We start from the raw sequence: 19630 nt of genomic DNA, 5'->3' as shown, positions 1-19630 counted from the left end.
TACATATTAAAAGACCAAACCAACAGATGAAGTTGAAAGTTAATAAAGACTCAATAAAACAAGTATAAAACATTCTCATAAAAGTAGTATCCACATTAAAACCACGGAGCTTTCGATAAAAGTACATCCGCTGATGAGCCTTCTTACAAAGTGTGTCAACGTGGGCTTTGAAGGTCAACCTATCGTCAAGTATAGTTCTTAAATATTTGTACTGGCTCACAACCTCCACTTTTTCCCCAAAGATCACTGCAGGTGTGTTTACCGTACTGTTTTTTCTAAAATCAAATTTCTTGCGTTTTAGAGACATTTATACCCAAAATTCAAATTGCACTCATTATCTACTCACCCTCATGGCGACTAAGGGCTGGGAGAAGTTTCAGAGTTATCCGTGGCTTCTCTGAGTTACAGGGGGTCTCGGCATAGCAGTGCATGTCCATATAACGGTTGCAAATGGATACCAACTGTCTTCGTAACAAAAAGACACACCAAAAAACATCCAAATACCTCCATGCTGCTCGTATGTAATGTCTGTCTTGTATTGAAGCCCCGAAATGCGAAATTGTTCCGAAAAAAAGGAAATAAGTCTATATTTCAAGCTTGTTTGCAGCGGAAGCTCCTCTTCCTGGTCTGTCCAAATCCCGCGAGATTTGCGCCGGCATCAGTGCGATTACTGAAGAAGAAAAGTGGTATCCATTTGCAACCGTTATATGGACATATACGCCGAGACCCCCTGTAACTCAGAGAAGCCACGGATAACTCTGAAACTTCTCCCAGTCCTCAGTCGACATGAGGGTGAGTAGATAATGAGTGAAATTTCAATTTTGAGTGGACTATCCCTTTAAAAAGGAGGACTCACACCAGTCAGTGAAGTCCCTGACCACTGGCCCGTGATCAGAAGGGACAGGATGACTGAGTCGTCAGCAAACTTTAAAATATGACGCTGTGGATACTGGCTGCGACAATCATTGGTGTATAAAATAAATAAAAGGGGGGAAAGAACACAGCCTTGAGGAGAAGAGGACATCAGAAAAAACCTCATTGACCCTTACCCACTGAGACCGTTCAGTTAAAAAGTCCATCAGCCATCCTATGAGGCCAGAGTCAATGCCATAAAAGCGATGTCATCTCTCAGCTAAAATGTGGGGTTGAATACAGTTAAAAGCTGATGAGAAGTCAATGAGAAGTTATATGAGCATAAGATGCAACCTGTTTCTCTGTGTGTCTACAAAGTCTGAATGCTCTATGAAATACCATCTCAGGACAAATGTCTATACGGAATCACAAAAGTAAATTGACATCAGTTTTTTTTATGTGTAACTATACGTTACTGGATAATTCTTGTCTTTCCATCCTACATAATAAGCATAAAATATTGCACATTTGAGAACAATATAGTCCTGTTGTCCAATAGTGGCATGTTGTATGTTGTTGTAATTTGAATGAAATTAAGTCTTCATATTTTCTTCTTTGCAATTTATTCTTCACCACCCCAACACATAATTTATGTTAAAAAAAAAAAAAAAAAAAAAAAAAATCTAAATCAGTAAACTTTTCCCCCCTGGGTCTCAGTGGCTATTGTGGCCTACTGTATGAACTGTAGTGGCACCTACTGTAGTAGCTAATAAAAATCTCCACAAACTGAGCTGAACAGAACAAACACCTGGCTTGCTCCACTTAGGTGTCCTTGACATGAAGAGAAGACAGACGGCTGAGTTAAAGAAGGTGTGTGTGTAGGGGTGAGGGAAGGGAGGTGTGTGTGTAATCAGTTATCTGATGCAATCTTGGTGTAACTCCTATACTTGTCACTATGGTATCACTCCGCACAGCGAGTCCTGCACTATTTCCACACAGGACCTCGACCGGCCCACATGTGATGATTCAATGATGAATGAATAAATAAATATGATCATATATAACACCTGACACGACTTAACCAAGCTATTTCTAACGGGGAAATAAAGCATCACCCTCTGTTAATCCTCTTAAATGGGCGTTTTTTTGTTTTTTTTTGCTTATTCTTTAGTGAATTGGCTAAACATGTCTAAATGATCGAGTGTCATCATTCTTATTTCGCTTAAATCCGTCGACTCACCTTTAAATTCAACAATTCACTGAGAAAACCTGATGGGATAAGCTACAAAGCTCCGATAGACACAATTAAGCGACTAGCATTAATACAGCTTCCTGGTGGCGCACTTTCAAAATAGTGCGCCTCCGTTTACCACATGTATGCTGAACTTTTATTTTGGTAAATGTCCTATTCCCCACTTCCTGTTGCATCCCAGCTAACTTGACGCACCTCCCAGGCGCCTCCCACTCTGGTGTGAGGCAACAGCGCCCTCTGGCGGTCAGAGCGGGGAACCGCAAAGATGTCGGCTCAGACTGGTCCTGATGCTGCGGGGATGCAGAGAGCAGCGATATGAGAGGATGTGAAGGATGTAAACGGGGCCAGACCTACGAAACGCTGGCGCAGTCTCTGTGGCGCAATGGAATAGCGCGCTGGACTTCTAATCCAGAGGCTCCGGGTTCGAGTCCCGGCAGAGATGAGTCACTCTGTGTGCCGCACGGCAGACCTGCGATTCTTTTTATCAGCTGAACACATCGCTCATGTGTCTTTTTGTAGCAGACTAAAACACTGGGATAACGGATGTTTTGTGAATGTGGCAGTAATGTCAGCTGCAGTGGAGAAAATGAAACACATGCAGCTCCATCACCCCTCTGTGCATGTTGTGAATAGTTTTCCAATTCCTGCTAAATTCAACCTAGTGGTAAAAAAAAAGAGATAATCTTTGAATCTCGGTTTTAGATGGAGACAGATTTGTATACTACTATTCCTGTTCTAGCCTTTAGTGATACACGTGTCTTACTGATGGGACACAAATAGCCTATAGATGACATGATGTTTATATATAGGCTATTTCACCTATTTCTATACATTTTATATGCCTTTTTTTCTGACATAATATTCTCCTATTTTATGCACTATAGCCTAAATCTTTAAATCCATCTGTAACTTTGCACATCTTACAGAAAGATCCAAAAATTGACAGTGTGGTAGACAAAAAATGAATACAATACATACACATTTATGATGAATTTATTTCACTCAAAATAGGAAAATATTTTAATTGTTTAAAAAAAGATATAAATATAGCATATGATATTGCTTGTATTCTCAGTATTCCCAGCCCCTCCCGGAGCTCTCTGTCAGACGGACATGGGCTTTATATATATGCTTGTAAATAAGAAAAGTGAGTGTGTCACATTGTAATGGTTTACTCCTCGGGCTTACATCCGAATCCCGCCAATAACAGAGCCAGAGAAAGTGTGCGTGCGAGCGTGCGCGTGCAGATATTTTGGGATCATTGCTCCAGTTGCGCTGGGAGCGCATGCGGGGGTCGCTCTGGGTCGACGTCACAGGGGGGCGCTGCAGCATCGGTGTAGGCTTCACGGCTTCACCCGGTGTGAGACGGGAGGAACCGGCTCACTGTGGAGACCTGCCGGGGCCGTGACAGCCTCAGCATCTCGGGGAACCGTCTACAATATCGGTAGCCTACATTATGTGACAGGAATGAGGACATGCTGTGTTTGTTTCATCATGGTGACATCACTGCTTTATCCCAGTAAATACTCTATAGTATTATAGGGAATGATGGGAAATGTTCCTGTGGTGTTTATTTTTTCCCTATAGGCTCAACTCTTTACTACACTACATACTATTTCATCTAATTGTGATGTATGATGTGATTTATGTTTGGGTGACCCTTTATCTTTTGGTTCAGGGTGACACAATAACACCTTAGATTATGTTTAATATCAGTCTAATGGTTCATGTGTTCAAACATTTCTTAAGCAATCCTTATGGATAGGTCTATCTATAGCTATGTCATATGTCCCTGTATATAAATCATGCGATGAAGAGGATATAATATGTGTAGAGGTGAGTTAAGGTAGCCTAGGCCTGTCTAAAATGACTTTTTTACCCAGTGGCCTAAGGCAGAAACAGAGCTTTCTCCACAACAGCAAATGTGTCAAAGTGATTATGCCTCTCTAAGCTGGTTTATTATTATTTTTTTCTTTCATAATATTTTTTTTGTGTGTGTGTGTGTGTGTGCCGGTGGTGGACTGAGCAAGATCCAGAGGGAGAGAAAAAAGGGGGCAGTGCTGTGGTGATGCTGACGTGAGAGAGAGAGAGAGAGAGAGAGAGAGAGAGAGAGAGAGAGAGAGAGAGAGAGAGAGAGAGAGAGGAATCCGCCGCTAATGAGAATATGACGTCAAGTCAGAGAGATTACAGCGAGCACCGGAAGTAGAACGTGATCACTTTGGATGAAATTTTATTTTATTTGTAAGAGAGGTGTCAAAAAGAGCGTTACAATTGTTTATGGAAGAGGTGGCAAAGCAATAAGTGTCTACTAATAGTTATTAAAATTGTATGTAGCCTAATTCATCTAATTTGATTATTTACTAGGCTATTTAGGATTTGTGCTCATTTCTAAAAGACTTCCTATCCTAGGACACGCCATGAATCCATTAACACCTCCAAAAATATCTTTCCTACTTGCAAAAAAATGTAAATTCATTAGGTCATGAAAATTAGCTGTGGCCCTTTAAGTAAGTTACTATGGTTACTTTGTAAAATGGCTTGAGCCGTCACTTTTTGACGGCCATAATTGTGCAGTTAATTAGTCAATTACCAGACACATAAAACAAAATATTGTATTAAGGAATGAATGTGAAATTAATATCCTACTACACACGTTTATTCTATATCACTGACACATTTTATTGACACTAATGCAGTTCATCTCCCATCAGCGTAGCCTAAAAACCACATTCTTTAATGGGGATTTTATTTTGAATATCAGGACCGGAAGTGAGCTGTGTCACCGCTGCCAGCTTACCGCCGGAGTGTGGAGTAGAAAACGGACTGACGCTGGAGAGAGCAAAGAAGAGGAGAGAGGTGAAAAAAGCAGTGAAATGGTGTAAAAGCCCAGCGGGTCCAGGCCGAACCAAGCGAGAGCGGCGAAGAGCGGCGACGCGGAGGATTATTTTTCTTTGTGTTAATTATTGTTAAAGTCAGTAAACTCCCGCTTTTTGATGCTGTCCTCACGGAGGTTTGAGCCAATAACGGACTTATTGGTCGGCTGAACCATGCAGAGGCTGCTGCTCCTGAGTTTGCTGTTGAGTTTTCAAACTGGTAAGACTGCAGTTTCTCTCACCTCTATACCGCATCTCTACCGGGGGGGGGGGGGAGGAGGAATATTTCAAATGTAAAACTGTATGAAGCCACACAGGCGTTAGAAACAAATAGAGCCCTGCTCCGTCGGTGATCTTTGAGCAGTGTGTGTGTGCGTATGTGTGTGTGTACGCGTGTGTGTAGCTATGTGTGTTGTGGGGAGACGGAGAAAAAAAAGAGAAAGACATCATATAGGACAGGCTAACGGGATTTCATAGCATTCCGGTGTGAACCGCAGCGGTATAGCTCACCTTAGGCGTATGTGCGTGCGTGCGGCTGCGTGAGAGCGCGCGCGCGTGTGACTGCGTGTCCGCACCGCAGCAATGTATCACACTTTTTTTTTTTTTTTTTTTTTTTTTAATATCACCATCATTGACTACAGGCGGTCGATAGTGCACGTGCGTGCGTGCGTGCGTTTAAGTTGAACGCCAGCGGGTGCACGCGCCCACCACCGGTCTAAATGACCTTTTTTTTTTTTTTTTTTTTGCTACTGTAGCCTATATGACAAAAACCCGCCCGGTGCCGTTGTTCTAACGGGTCTGCGGCTCGGTCGGTTGGTCGGTCGGTTGGTTGGTGAGGCGCTGAGGACGTGACGGGAATGACAGTGATTGACCAGCGCTGCTCTACATGCCAGCAGCACCTCCACGCCGCTATCGCATCTCAATGGCTTGTCAGTCAATGAGACCACTGCTACCACCAGCCCCTGTGGTGGTCATCCTGGAGTGAAAGGCAGCTTATATACCCTCCTCCTCCTCCCCCCCCTACTCCCTCTCCATCTTTCTCACTCTCATACACACAAACACACACAGACACACTCACACACACCCCTCTTGTGCTCCTGTCCTGGTGTCCTATAGCTACCTGAGTGCTTGGCCACTGTAACCCTCCCCGTGCATTTCAGCAGCACAATGAGGCGTGTGCAGCAGCAGCAGCAGCAGCAGCAGCAGCAGCCCATGCATTTGTTCCCCCTCCGTACCTGTGGGGTGCCAGGTAGACTGTTGGCTTATGATAATCACAGCTGTAGTCGAGTTGCTAGGAGACAGGAGGCTGGAGGAGGAGGAGGAGGAGAGGATGGTTGTAATTTCTCTCTAAGCTACCTGTTTGATCAAGGCATGTAGTGTGTTGTGTCGTCGTTGGCGGCACAGCCACAGCTCTATCCTCCTTTCTTCTTCTTTTTTTTCCCCACCTCCTTCCATCACCATCATTGTCTACCTTGGGTGACCGGGAGCGTGCGCGGCTGGCCATCACTTCATCATAGGTAGGGGTGGGTGGGGGGGGGGGGCGTGTTCGCAAGGGGAAGGGAAGGTATAGGATGATGTCACCGTGTCTGCCAGGCTTTGTATCGCTCAGCCTCAGCCTCGCCGATGCTCAGCATCCACCCAAAGTGTGTTCTGCTGAGGGGTCTCACTCTACACACACACACGCAGGCGGGAGAACGTTGCCTTTCATCCGCATATCAGGCGCTTCCATTAATCCACATGTGACACAATCTGGCAACCTTTTGCAAACAAACAAACAGGAGCCTCTCCATCGGGACCCCTTGTTTCTGTCACATGCTGTCGCCCTTGTTCGTCCACTCCACACGGCACCTACAGATGTATAAGCGCACACACACACACATGAACCAATTACATGTGTGAAGCCATGTGTCCCATTGTCTGTCGTTGCGCTGTAACAACGATGTAATCCATTATCACTCCGTGTTGGGCTCTCGACTCGAACGCAAACATATTTTGCTTCCAGAGGCTTTCCCCAAGACAAGATTAGGGAGCTGGAAATGTGGATGTGAGATTTAAAATGTTAAAGTCTCAAATCTTCCACTGTGGCTGTAAAAACACAAGAGGAGCAAAGGTAGGTAGAGAGAGCCGAGGTGGACGTCACCTCAGAAGATGGAGCGCTTCACCAGGAGGTTCAGGAGCATTTTTCCCTAAGAGCAACGCAGACCCTTATCTCTTCATTAGACTAGTAAAACAGTATTCCATGGCCTGCAATTTGCACATGTAATTGCCTACTAGTGCTAATGATTGCACGGTTATTACTGGAGCAGCTAATTAAAGCTGTGGTGAATGAGAATGTTTTGAAGTTATCTAGATTAAATGATACAGCTGCAACCAGGACAGAGTATATACCAAGTCTCTACCAGCAACACCACTGTGATTGATTCACATCCCTGGCCTTGTATCTACATACCAACCTGCCCTGGTAATAAGGCCCGAGCATTAACGCAGCTGTTAAATCTTCCTGCATAATCAATCACTGCAAACGCACTCCTTAAACTTCCTAATGAGCAGCAGGGCCTTGAGGTCGGACTGCACCTCCGGCCCCTGGCAGGACGGCGGTCTGAAGTGCTGACTGGGACAAAAGGCTCCGGCGCAGGTGGACCATTTGTCAGCCCCTGTGTCCTTTTTGTGTGTGTGTGTGTGTGTGTGTGTGTGCGGGGCCGAGGCCACGAGCTGCTGCTGCTGCCGGCCGCCGCCACCGTTGCCCTTACTGTACGCTCTGAATCACTGCGAGCGAGCCGTGAATCACAGACCTCAGACGGATTCCTGTGTTGGGAAATATTCAGACAGTGGAAGGAGTCAGACATATTTAGGGGGCTCCTACACCCAGAGAAAGAAGGGTTCCTCAGGGGTTGTTTGATCAGGGAAGCAGCGTCTCCACTGCTGTATACCATACATGTGATGTTAATGACTCAAAGTCGACTGTAATGGTTCATATAAAACCGAAGAATTAGGAAAGCCTCATAAAGAATCCATTTGGGTGGTAAAACACTTTGTTAAAACTGATGATTTACAACGTTTCACGCATTCTTGCCAGTAATCATCTGTGACATTTTCATCGAAATAAATTCCAATTTTTTTTCCAAATCTATGACTGAGTCATATATTGTGACTCCAGATTCTGCTAGTACGTGAAATTGTTTCCATTTGCCGGCGGGAAAAACAATCCTTTTTCAATCCCTCTTCTGTCTCTCACAATACATAAAAGAACAGAGCAGTTAGCTTGAGCTAATCCCACATAGCCTGTCCTCTGTCTCATTAAACTCATGTGTAATCTCAGAGAGGATGTGTGCTTGTTTCTGCTCAGATTACGGCTCAGGGAGACGATATGAGCTGATTAGGGGGGAGGAAAAAAGCGCCACAGATAGAAAGTCAAACTTGTAAGGATACTTACAAGTTTACTATAGAACTATTTATAGTGGCGAGGAAGCGTTGTGCCGTGGTTCAAAGGCTAACGAACCATCTTGCGGTGCTATAGTGAACCCTCTCTGGCTCAGAGTGTAGATCTGGAGTGACATATGTAGCGAGGCAGAAGTCTGTTTTTAATTTTGATCCCAGGGAGCGAGATATGACTCCATCCTACCGTTAATATGCGAATTCGGGTCATGTTTTTTTTTTTTTTTTTCATACAAGATCTGAATGAAGCCTATTTACCGAAAAGCATCTCTAATTGACATCAGCCACTGAAAGCAATCACTGAACCAGCTGTAAAGCTCAATCTGGGAATGGAGCCCATAATGTTATAATGTACATCCACGCCTGTTGTTCTTCCATCGGGTTCCATTCAATCAACAAATTCTTGGCATTTCTGTCCCGGCGGGTGTTTGTCAATGTGTGACATGTTGATTGCTTCTCTCTGTTGATATGTTTGTTTAAGGGCATTCCTCTGGACACGAGTGTCCTATAATGCTTTTTGAAGTGCTACTTGGGAGAACAAAGAGGCTTGCATGCATGCTCTCAGATGATCGGTTAATAAAAAAAATAAAAAAAACCCCACAACTGATAGGCTACAGAAGTATGTAGCGGGATAATTTCATGAGCAAACTTGTGGTCGGAGATAAATTAAATCAAAAAGTATACAAGTATTTCCTTTGAGCATCTTCGGCTTCAGCTGTGTTGTGAATGTTTCGCAAGTGAAGCCCCAGGATTTAAAGGCCCCATAATCTGATTGTGTTTGACAGGCCGGGGGCATCCAAGTTATAAAAAGAAATATGAAAAAAAAAAAACATCCCCTTAAAAATGTTTCTTTATGCAGAGTCCCCTGAGCAAGAGAGGAACACTTTATCACATCTGACTGAATCTATTGGCCTTGTTTTTCCCAAATTGCACGGCCACATTCTGCAGCGAGGAAGGACCAATTGGGGGTGATGAAGGGAGTAAAGGAGGGGGGGGGGGGGGTTACACAAAAAGTTGTGGAAGAGAAAGGAGGGGGGTGAGGGGGGTGGGGGGTGGTCTCGTGGGCAGGTGGGTGAAGCCCCGATCGAGAGTGATTAGACTTTTTCGTCTTGTTTTGTTTTGTTTGTTTTAGAGGTGGCGAGGTGGAGGGGTGTGTGTGTATGTGTGGGGAGGGGGGGGCAGTATTGTCGTACAGGGAAGGAGGGTGTGCTGGATGAAAAGAAAAGCGAGCCGGGAGAGGGGAAGAGAGGACGAGGGGACGAAGGAGGAGGGAGGCGGAGGAGGAGGGAGGAGTGGTCGGGAGGCCAGCGGCGGAGAGAAAGGGACCATTACTCAGGCCTGACTGCTCCCTCAGTGGGGACAGTGAAGCTGCTCATTCAGACAGAATATGGTCGAGGCTGGTTCAAAGGCTACATTTGCGCTGGAATCGGGAGTGATTGAACCCACATCTGAGGTGCCAGCTGAGCTCTCCCCCCGCCCCGTCCCCGCTGAGGTTAATTGGCATTAATCGGAGTTGCTGTTAACTTTCTTTTTCCCTCTCTCTCGCAACATGAGCCTCTTTCTGCTTACCAAAGTTCATTCCTTCTCTCTCTCTCTCTTTCTCTGTCCCCTCCTGGACTTCTTCCTTTTCTCTTTTTTTTTTTCAATTTGACTTTTTTTTTTCCTCCTTCTTCTCCTCCTCCCCCCACCATTACTTCTCCGTCTCTTTCCATCTACCCCTCTCTTTCTCTCTCTGCTCTCTAATAAGTTCCAGATGTGCTTCTTGCATTCCTCTGGTCGGTGGAGAGGGAAAGAGGGGTTGAGGAGGGGAGGAGGGGGGGGAGGCGGTATGAGTCGGGGGGGGAGGGGACAGGAGGAGAAGCACATGAATTAAAACAGGGAGCGCATGATGAGGAGCCCATGTACTGTAACACACACACACACAGTAACGTGCACTGGAAAACATGCACACATGAGCTGAGGGAGGAAGAAAGGATGCATTGGTGTATGTGTGTCTGTGTGTGTCTGTGTGTGTGTTCGGGGGGAGGGGGGGAAAATGTCGGTCCTGTAACCTCAAAAGTTTTGGGACATTCTCCCCCCTCCTCTACCCCTCACCCCTCTCCTCTCTCCTCCTCCTCCTCCTCCTCCTCCTCCTCTTCACCCCCTCCCTCCGCAGGAATGTGGCTGACGCTGATGATGTCACTTCATTTCTCCGCTCTCGCAGTTTCTGCTCCTCAACAGGGACAGGGGCCGGCAGAGAGAGAGAGAGAGGGAGACGGAGAGAGAGTCGACTTTCTCCATCCATCTTCCTTTTACAATAACAACATTAGGGTCAGCCGTCGAACTAAATCGGTTACCACAGCACCGCAATGCTCGCTGTCTCCTCGTCATGTAATATAACAGCCTGCGGGCTGGAAGCGTAATGAGTGAGCAATCTCTTGGTAGTAATAATCATCAATGGCTTTGAAGTCCAGTCATTAAAACAATGTTGTGCAAGATGCATTATTTTGTCAGAGACCGCCACTGCCAGCTTAACGCTACACCCCCCCAGGCTAAGTTTACCTTAACCCAGTTTGCCCATGTTCTTAGATACTAATTAGATTTATTTCATTTACATTAAGGGCAGTCATCTCGAGTCGATGGAAGATATGCTTTATGACCAAAAAGTTGAAGCGGGCATTACTCTGCTGCCCTCGAGCACTGTCCGTTCTTCAGGGAGTGGTTTCCACACGGACATAGCTTCCTGTTCTGTCTATGTTGGGTGATAGAACCTAGCTCACAGTCCAGTCCGGTTCAGTTCATCCAAAGGTGTTGGATGGATCATGGAGTGGAGGCCAAGGCTCTGCGGGAAGCCATTTTTAATAACCAAAGGTGTGTGAACATGTGGCACGATCCAACACCCTCCAACCTGTTGATAGAATACCATTCTATAATATAGCATTGAGAATTTAATAGGAGATTTCCACATCACTTTTTATTATAAGGTTCTATATTAACACAACGATTAATACAAAGAAAGTATCAAAGCCTAAGTCCGCAGAGAAACGCACACAGCCCTGAAACAAGCCGTCAGGATTTCTGTGATTTTGTGATGTCACAACAAAGCAGTCACACCAAGCCCCACCCACTTGGACCGACCATCCAGCCGTACAGGATTTGGTTTCTGAGTGTTTCCCTGAAATCCGCTTTATTTGCTATTCCATCATTCAGAAGTCAGTCCGCCTCCTCTTTTCTGATTGGCTGACTGACCTGTTGGCCCTGAATCTTGGAGGGAAGAAGCTACACTGAGATGGTTTTAAAAAATGTATATTCTTCACTTCTACACTTTAAATAAAACACTGGAAAAGCTAAAATAAGGAACCTATAATTAGCGCAAGGGTGCCTGGCAAACTGTCAGCAACAATCATGTATGTTTACATGCTGTTGACCATATAAGGCATGTCATGTTTGGGCGTTTTAAGCGGAAATCATTGTCTTATGAGAGACTCATTCATTCTCATTCATTAAACAAGCTGTTTCTTAATGCTGTCCAAAAGATTAACATATACAATACTCAGTCTGATTATTGTTGCGCTCTCGTCTTTTAGTGTTTTCTATCAACAGAGACGCCTCCTCTTCAAAGTGACAGTATGCACTTGTGGTGATATTAGCGAGTGGCTCCGTATGAATATTACTCCGCTCTCCGAGGTCAAGGCCCCGGGCTTTTTATTGGACGGTTTGTGACAGATGACATTGCAAGAAGCTACAGTACATACCAATAAAATTAGATTGCAGTGGATTGAATTAAAGCAGACCTTGGAGGAGGTGATTTATTGACGGGACGCCGCTTGTAAAATCGTCCTGCTGGATCCCATCACTGCGCCATGTTGTAACGTGAGGTGAATTTCGTGGACCATCTGAAAGCTGTCAGAAGCTGAAGCTCGCCGGATCACGTGTCTTTTTTTTTTTTTTTTTGAGGCAGAGCGACTCAAGGAACGGGTCGCTGCCCAAAATCAATGGGGAACCACTGCTGTGAATTATCGATTCATTATGATATCGATTGGGGCCCAGTCGAATTCAGTGGCGACCCTCGCGCTCGAGCACGCTACAGCTTGATATGTATGTTGTTGAGGCTTATCCAGAGGACAGCTATTGTTAGTTCCGGTCACCCTTGGTTACAGCAGAGTATTCTTTGTCAGCCGCCCCGGCGACGGCGTGTTGGCTGCACAAAGACCGGTGGATTACCAGCGACGGACCGGCGGCTTGAGCATATTCATGTGGCCCCGTCAAATGTGTCACATACCTCGTCCATGAATTATCATATTACTCCACCGCTGATCCCGGGGGTTGCCATGGCCACTGTGTCTATCATTGTGTCAGTGGTCCCTCACTGGCTGTAGCCATGGTAACAATGTCGGTAACAGGTTTGGTACAAATAAAGCTCTTCAGATGTGAAATGCATGTACGAGAGGAACCCCGGAGAATGAAAGGGTGGCACACATTCACAGAAAATGAGTGCGCACACCTTCGCAGGAGCATGTGTGCACTCATGGCGGCATCAAAATGGACAGACAAAGCGCAGCACTAATTCTCCCTCCTGCCATTTCCAAATAAACCTGTTTCCACAGCAACCATTTTGGTAGTAGCGAAAGAGAGGGAACGAGAGAGGGAGGACCGATGGAGGGAGAGAAAGCTAAACGCTCGAAGGTGGAAAGGTAGCTCGAGGACAGAGCGAGGTGCTCTAGGTGGTGGGGAGAGGAAGGAGTGATCAAGTCTAAGTAGATGGCTGCCAGACAAAAAGAGAGGAGTGAATAGGGAATGAGGAGGGGGCAAGGCCACAAAGGAGAGGAAGAAAGAGAGAGGTCGCCGACTGCTAGTAAGGGGGAGGACAGCAAGGTAAGATGACAGAGGAAGGGAGCTAGCGAGCAGACAATGCGGCAAACAAAGGAAGGAGTCTGTGAGTCTTTCTCTTTGGGGCTCCTTCTCCCCTCGGCCCTAATCTTCCCCGGGCTCCGTCCCCACCTCCAGGAGTCACCTTTGTGTTTGACTGACACAGTGTCAGCGGGCTCAGCGGGTCGCCTCCTTTCACCCCCCTTCCCTTGCTTTTCCTACCCATCTACGTCTCTCGCTTGTTCCTATAGCGCCGTCGCCATAGTGACAAGTTATTATGGCCATCCTGCCCGGGCGGCCATGTTGTCGAGATGAGACGGGACGCAGGTGCTAGAGTTCCCACGACAGGAAAACTTCATGCATTGTTCACGGGTGCAGTTTAGGAGTGAATGATTGGTCCTGTTATTGATTAGTCAGCTGACAGGTTGATCACTAATCCTTTGTCAAGAAAAAACCTGCTGCATCCAAAGATATTTCCCTGTTACATATACTATTGCAAAGTTGAATTCCTTTAAAATAATCAATTTATTGATTGGGATGGGATGTTTTTTCACTATTTGTTGACTTGATTGGGATTCATTAATAGGATTAATTGAATTGATTGGGATTGATAGATCACTAATTTGTCAAGCAAAAACCTGCTGCATCCAGCTTCTAAACATGATATTTCCCAGTTATATATTATTGCAAAGTTGAATTCCTTTAAAATAATCAATTTATTGATTGTGATGGGATTTCTTTTCACTATTTGTTGACTTGATTGGGATTAATTAGGATTAATTTAATTGATTGGGATTAATTGATAGATCACTAATCCTTTGTCAAGCAAAAACCTGCTGCATCCAAAGATATTTCCCAGTTGTATATTATTACAAAGTTGAATTCCTTTAAAATAATCAATTTATTGATTGTGATGGGATTTTTTTTCACTATTTGTTGACTTGATCAGGATTAATTTATAGGATTAATTGAATTGATTGGGATTAATTGATAGATCACTAATCCTTTGTCAAGCAAAAACCTGCTGCATACAAAGATATTTCCCAGTTGTATATTATTGCAAAGTTGAATTCCTTTAAAATAATCAATTTAATGATTGTGATGGAATTTATTTTTTATTTGCTGACTTGATAGGGATTAATTGATAGTAAAATAGTCATTGCTTACAGCTGTGAATATATTAGATACATTATATATAGCATATAATTAGTACAGTATGCATAGATGCAAATACAGTGCATTTATAATGTGATTCCGTAGTGTATTAAAAGCAGATATCTCCAAGTCAGCTTGTTAGAGCTGGAACAAAAGGCTTCATCTGTGTCTGGAATAAGTTTTCTGAATGAAAAGGGAAGTCGGAGACAGACTGCTGCTGCACCAGTTAAGTCCAAACCCTCCCGCATGCACTGATAAGAGATGCACAGACAGATGTGTCAGTGCCCGGACCGACTGATGGATTGACAAGTAGATGCATACATAGTGTCATGTACAGCAGATGAGGGGGGGTGGGGGGTTGAGTCAGTGCCGCATGACTCCTATGGCTGCAACTTTGTCCTGAAACAGTGATGTCATCCTCCTCCATCACACTTCTGTGGACCCTGCCGTCTCTTTGTTCTCCTCTTTTCCCCGCATCTCATTTTCAGACAGCCCCTCCGTAACACCAACACATCGGCCACACGCAGCGGGCGATATGGAATTAGACAGATAACAAAATCAATTTGGAGCGGATTGACTAACAGTGAGGAGAGTGGGACAAGGAGGGGAGGAAGGAGGGGAGGGGGGGTGAAAGAGAGAGAAATAATGAGAGACCAGCGTCGGCTGCCTGACTATTAATTGGAAAGGTGGAGGGAGGATGAGGTCATTGAAAAATGTTTTTTCATAAAAATGGGTGTACCGAGCACAAGGGAGGATTTCATCAGACACACAGATGCACATACGCTCGTACAGAAAAACTTTTTTTTTGGGCAGTAACTTTACACGTCAGCTGTTGCTATGGTGACGCAAGTCTGTGATCCAGCCGAAGCGCGGGATTGGCTGGAGAGGAGCGAGGGAGAGGAAGGCAGGAGCAGGAGACGGGGTGGGGGTAGGTGGAGGGGGACTTTGTTGGTGGGGTACAAAGGGATGTGGGGAGGGGGCCAGACACAAAGATAATGAGATCGATGCATAACAATCCATACAAATGGCATTTTATTTAATAGCATCTGATTCAGTGAGGCTGGATGCCACCAGTGAACCTTTTTTTTTTCTTTTTTTCTTTTTTCCCAGAACTCAGCATCACTCCCAACCTTGTCTCCTGTCCCACTCAGAGAGGCGAGGCACTAGTGCTGTGTCTGGAGTGCTGTAAAGCAGGCTTTGACATTCACCACCACCAAACAGCAGGGTGTGTGGCAAATTAAGGAATACAGGGCATACGAGCAGCACGCTTTTGCTAAAAATAGCCCAAACATCTTTGCATGCATATACCCCCTTTCAGTCATTTTCAGCAACAAATTGACGGTTCATTACCTTGCTATTAAAACACCATCGCATGGTGCGAGAGGTGCTCTTGGGGGCTAAATTGCAGTGGTGGTTCACACTATATGGCGGCGTGTGGCCGTGCTTTTCGGTGAGTCACCCGGCGAGGCAGTGCGTGCTTTGCCTTTGGCTTTGTGTCTGCTTTGACAAGCCGAGGTTGGTGTCACAGTGTCTGCAGGGGCTGTTGTTGTCCTCGGCCCCCAGATTAATCCTAAATCCCTTTCCCAACTTTGACTAGGGCTGTGTTTAATCCGAGACTAAACTGAGACCCGCTCCCAACGGAGATGGAGATGCTCCGCTTGGCTTGACGGTTTTAGTCCCGAGTCATGGTGTAATCCCGTGTTCGGGGGAAACCGCCTCGATGTGTCGATTACATGTCTGGGGTTTAGGCTGGTTATGTTTGTGTGCGTGTTGACAGGAAATGGTTAGCCCATGTGGTGAGGTTTAGGTCATCCGTGCTGCCTGTGCGAGTGCGCGTGGTCATGGTCACAGCTCTTTGTGGCCGTGGTCTTTGTGTGGACAGGGTGCTTGGAGTCTCCTGATGGTATCTTGGGGATCAGTGACTCAAGGAAATCAGGACACACTCTAAATTTGTCACTGCAGCATAACCCACATAATGAAAGAATACAAGCTCCCTTTGCATACACTCCTCTGCCTTTGCCTTTGCTCTGGCTGCTCTCTGCGTGTAAGATTTCCCTGTTTGAACACAGACACATACACACACCTGTGTTGACGAGTGGCAACTGGGTAAAATGGAAATCAGACGGCAATGAGCACATGTTTAAATGAGTCAGTGTTTTCAGTCCTCAGCCTTTTTTTTTTGCATGGGTGTTTTCTACACAGATTGTGTAGCCTCCACTCTGGAGTATTCAGTTTGGATTATGTTTGTGGTTTACTGAGGCAGTTGAGGGAATACCTCCAGCTAGCATATCTGAGGTGGTGGAGGAAAGGATTTGCTTGCCCTCAGGCTACTGTCGAGGTTGCGGGGTAGTTTAAACCCAGCTAAACTCTCTTTACACCCATCTATATCTGAGAAAAGGCTTTTCATGCCTTTTAAGATGCTATAAATCCATGTTGTACGTTCCAGTAATTAACATTAGACAAATGCAAGTTTTACAAAATTAGGCTGCGCACAGGAAATTCCGGAAAGAAAATCTCTTGTCTATTATAATGCCTTTTTTTTTTCAAAAATATCTCGCTAATTATGCATTCTCCAACTCAATTACCACTTCATGAAAGGGAACGCTCATAATAACAAACCCCACAGAGAGATACCACCCGACTCTGGTGCCCCCTCTGGGTTTGCTGAACGTCTAAATACGCAAGTGCTTGCTAACATGTTAAGCCTTATCGTCTTCAAATTGATAACATGCCAGCACTGTGTTTACATCTTGTATCCGCTGCTTATAACTGTTAATGCATGCTTACATCTTGTGTGGAATTAGTGTGAATCTGTCATTTAAAGCTATGTTATTGTTTTTTTCCAGCCTACAAAACAGAGAAAACAGGAAATACTGAATTTTACAGAAATAACTGATATGTTTCTGATTTTGGCAAGAAATAGTTTGCACACCTTAGAACACGCTCAGCTAAGAGTAAAATAATGAGAGGATGATGCATTGAAGAGTTTATGTGTCCATTATTTTCATCAAAGTCAAAAAGAAACCAATAACCAGATCCTGGTGTAAGAAATATATTGGCTTTGAGAGAAGTTGGTAGTTTCTTACTTCTGTGAAGCCAGGTTCTTAGAAGCAGCAACTGAGCTAATGTGGTTGCTGGCTGGTGAAAACATCCAGTAATATGTGCTTTTTACAGTGCTCTCAGTGACTCATGATTTTACCTCTCAGATTTTGTTGCTATGTTGTTTGCTTTGTTTATCTTACTTCATTAATCCTGTTAATTTGGGCGTTCCTCAGGGAACAAATTAAGGGCCTCTGTTGTTGTTTTTTTCTGTTTGGTTCATCGCTGAATTATTCTAGGTATGCATGCTGCAAAGCTCCATCTGCATCTGATTCCCCCTTTTTTTTTCCTTTTTTTTTTCTTTTTTTTTTAACCAACCCCTGTACCATCAGAATATTAATGTCAGAAGCCATTGTTGTGATTGGTATGGAAATCTTTTTGCATGACTGGGTTCTTTTGTATTATCAGGCATATTGTACCTCTGCAGATCACACCACATCTAACATGATAGAAAGAGAGTTCAGGACTGTGTGTGCAAAAGGGAGGGCTAACGTGAGAGAGATAGGGACCGAGGGTCACGATGGAGGGGGGGAGGGAGGTGGGAGGTGGGGGTGCAGAGGCATATGGCAGTTGTTAAAAAAAGTGAGAGAGATGGGAACCTTCAGAAAAGCGCTGGAGGGCTCCGAGGGAGAAGTGTAAAAGATCGAGAGAGGGCGGCTAAGGGAAAGAGAAGGGGAAAACAAGTGATAAAAAAGTGGAGAGGACAAGTGAGAAGGAGAGATGTAAATGGTAGGAGGTGAAGAAAGGGGAGTGAGGGAAAAAGTGAGAGAAGAAAGGGACGGGTGAGCAGGGGAATGAAAAAGAGAGGGAGAGAGAAAGTGCTGGAGGGCTGATATTTAATGTGATAAATGAGTTGTGACAGTCCGCCTCTAACCCCCTTCCAACCAGCGAGGAGGAGGAACACAGAAATAGAAAGCATTATGGGTAAAAAGGACATATACAGCATTATATATGTATATAGAAAGAAGGAGGCATGTACATACTGTAGAGAGGGAGAGGTAGAGGGAAAATCAGTGCCAGCAAAAGGACATTCATAGACAGCATTATGGATGTACAAAGTGAAAGAGGCGAGTGGGGATGCATACATATGGAGGGTAAAGCAGAGAGTGAAGGAAAGCAATTTGGGTAAAGGACATACAACATTACAGAGAGAGAACAGAGGGAGAGGTAATGGCTGAGGAGGAGGAGAAGGAGGAAGAGGGGGGGGGGGGGGTGTACGACGCAGCATTGGGTTAATGATCTACTGTACGGTATTCTTCGAAATAACAAGTGGGAGCGAGGAGCAAAGAATGAAAATTTAAAGGGAGATGCAAATGCTCCACAGTGATTGCCTCTCTTCTATTATACAAGTGTCATGTCTTCAAGGGACGGCTAATTACAACTTGTCATCATACAGCGTGGAACAATAGCACAGAGGGTTTTTTTTTCTCCTTCTTTTTCTCTGTATTAGACAGTTGGTCGGTGGGCCAGCACGGCGCTGCTTGGGCTATCTGCTGTGGCAGTGGACTACAGACTGGAGAGAGAGAGAAAGAGAGTCTAGTAGACAATGACAGCCACTGTGGTTTTGGTTGGGGAGTGGAAGCCTGGGAGATGACTCATAGGGAGGAATGAAGGGGGGAGAAACAAGAGAGAGGGAGAGCGGGGAGGAGGGCTGGAGGAGTTTTGAAGAAATAAAAGTCAGGAGCGAGAAGAAAAGGGGTGTGAGAGACCCCTATGGCTGAAGTTGTGTGTTTGATCTCGCAGCTCCTCTCTCCTGAGTCAGCATTAACCGCCTCGTCCTCTTCTCCTTCCTTTCCTCTCTCTTTCTTTCTTCTTCTGATTTCCTCGTCTTTGACACTTCTGTCTTTCGGTGCCCGTTCTTCTTTTTCTCCTTCTTCGCTCCTATGTACACGCTTCGGTTAACGGCCGCGAGCCACCGTGCGATCAAAGGTGTCCGCCGTTGTGGCATTCCACCGCTGCCGAGGGAGCGCAGTCACTAATCAATAAACCATAAAAACCAAAAGATACGATGACAACGCCACAACTGAAGAACTGATACTTCTCCTGCTGTATGTGCACGGGTGGAAATGAGAAAGTCCCTAACTTATCCCTCTTCTTATTTCCCAATCTCTCCTCT

At 45.1% G+C, this 19630-nt stretch overlaps 1 protein-coding gene across 1 annotated transcript in view; it reads left to right on the top strand.

Moving 5' to 3' along the window:
• Positions 1–4964: 4964 nt before the first annotated feature.
• Positions 4965–19630, top strand: part of kirrel1a (kirre like nephrin family adhesion molecule 1a) — a 36873-nt gene continuing 22207 nt past the window's right edge. Inside the window, exon 1 of the mRNA XM_083993170.1 lies at positions 4965–5197. Coding sequence (XP_083849296.1) covers positions 5152–5197 — 46 coding nt within the window. The 5' untranslated portion in view covers positions 4965–5151. The remainder of the gene's footprint in view (positions 5198–19630) is intronic.

Source organism: Trachurus trachurus, assembly GCF_905171665.1.
Source record: "Trachurus trachurus genome assembly, chromosome: 18".
Taxonomy (NCBI): Eukaryota; Metazoa; Chordata; class Actinopteri; order Carangiformes; family Carangidae; genus Trachurus; species Trachurus trachurus.
Note: the sequence above shows the minus strand (reverse complement) of the source record. Positions and strands in the feature narration are given on the sequence as shown.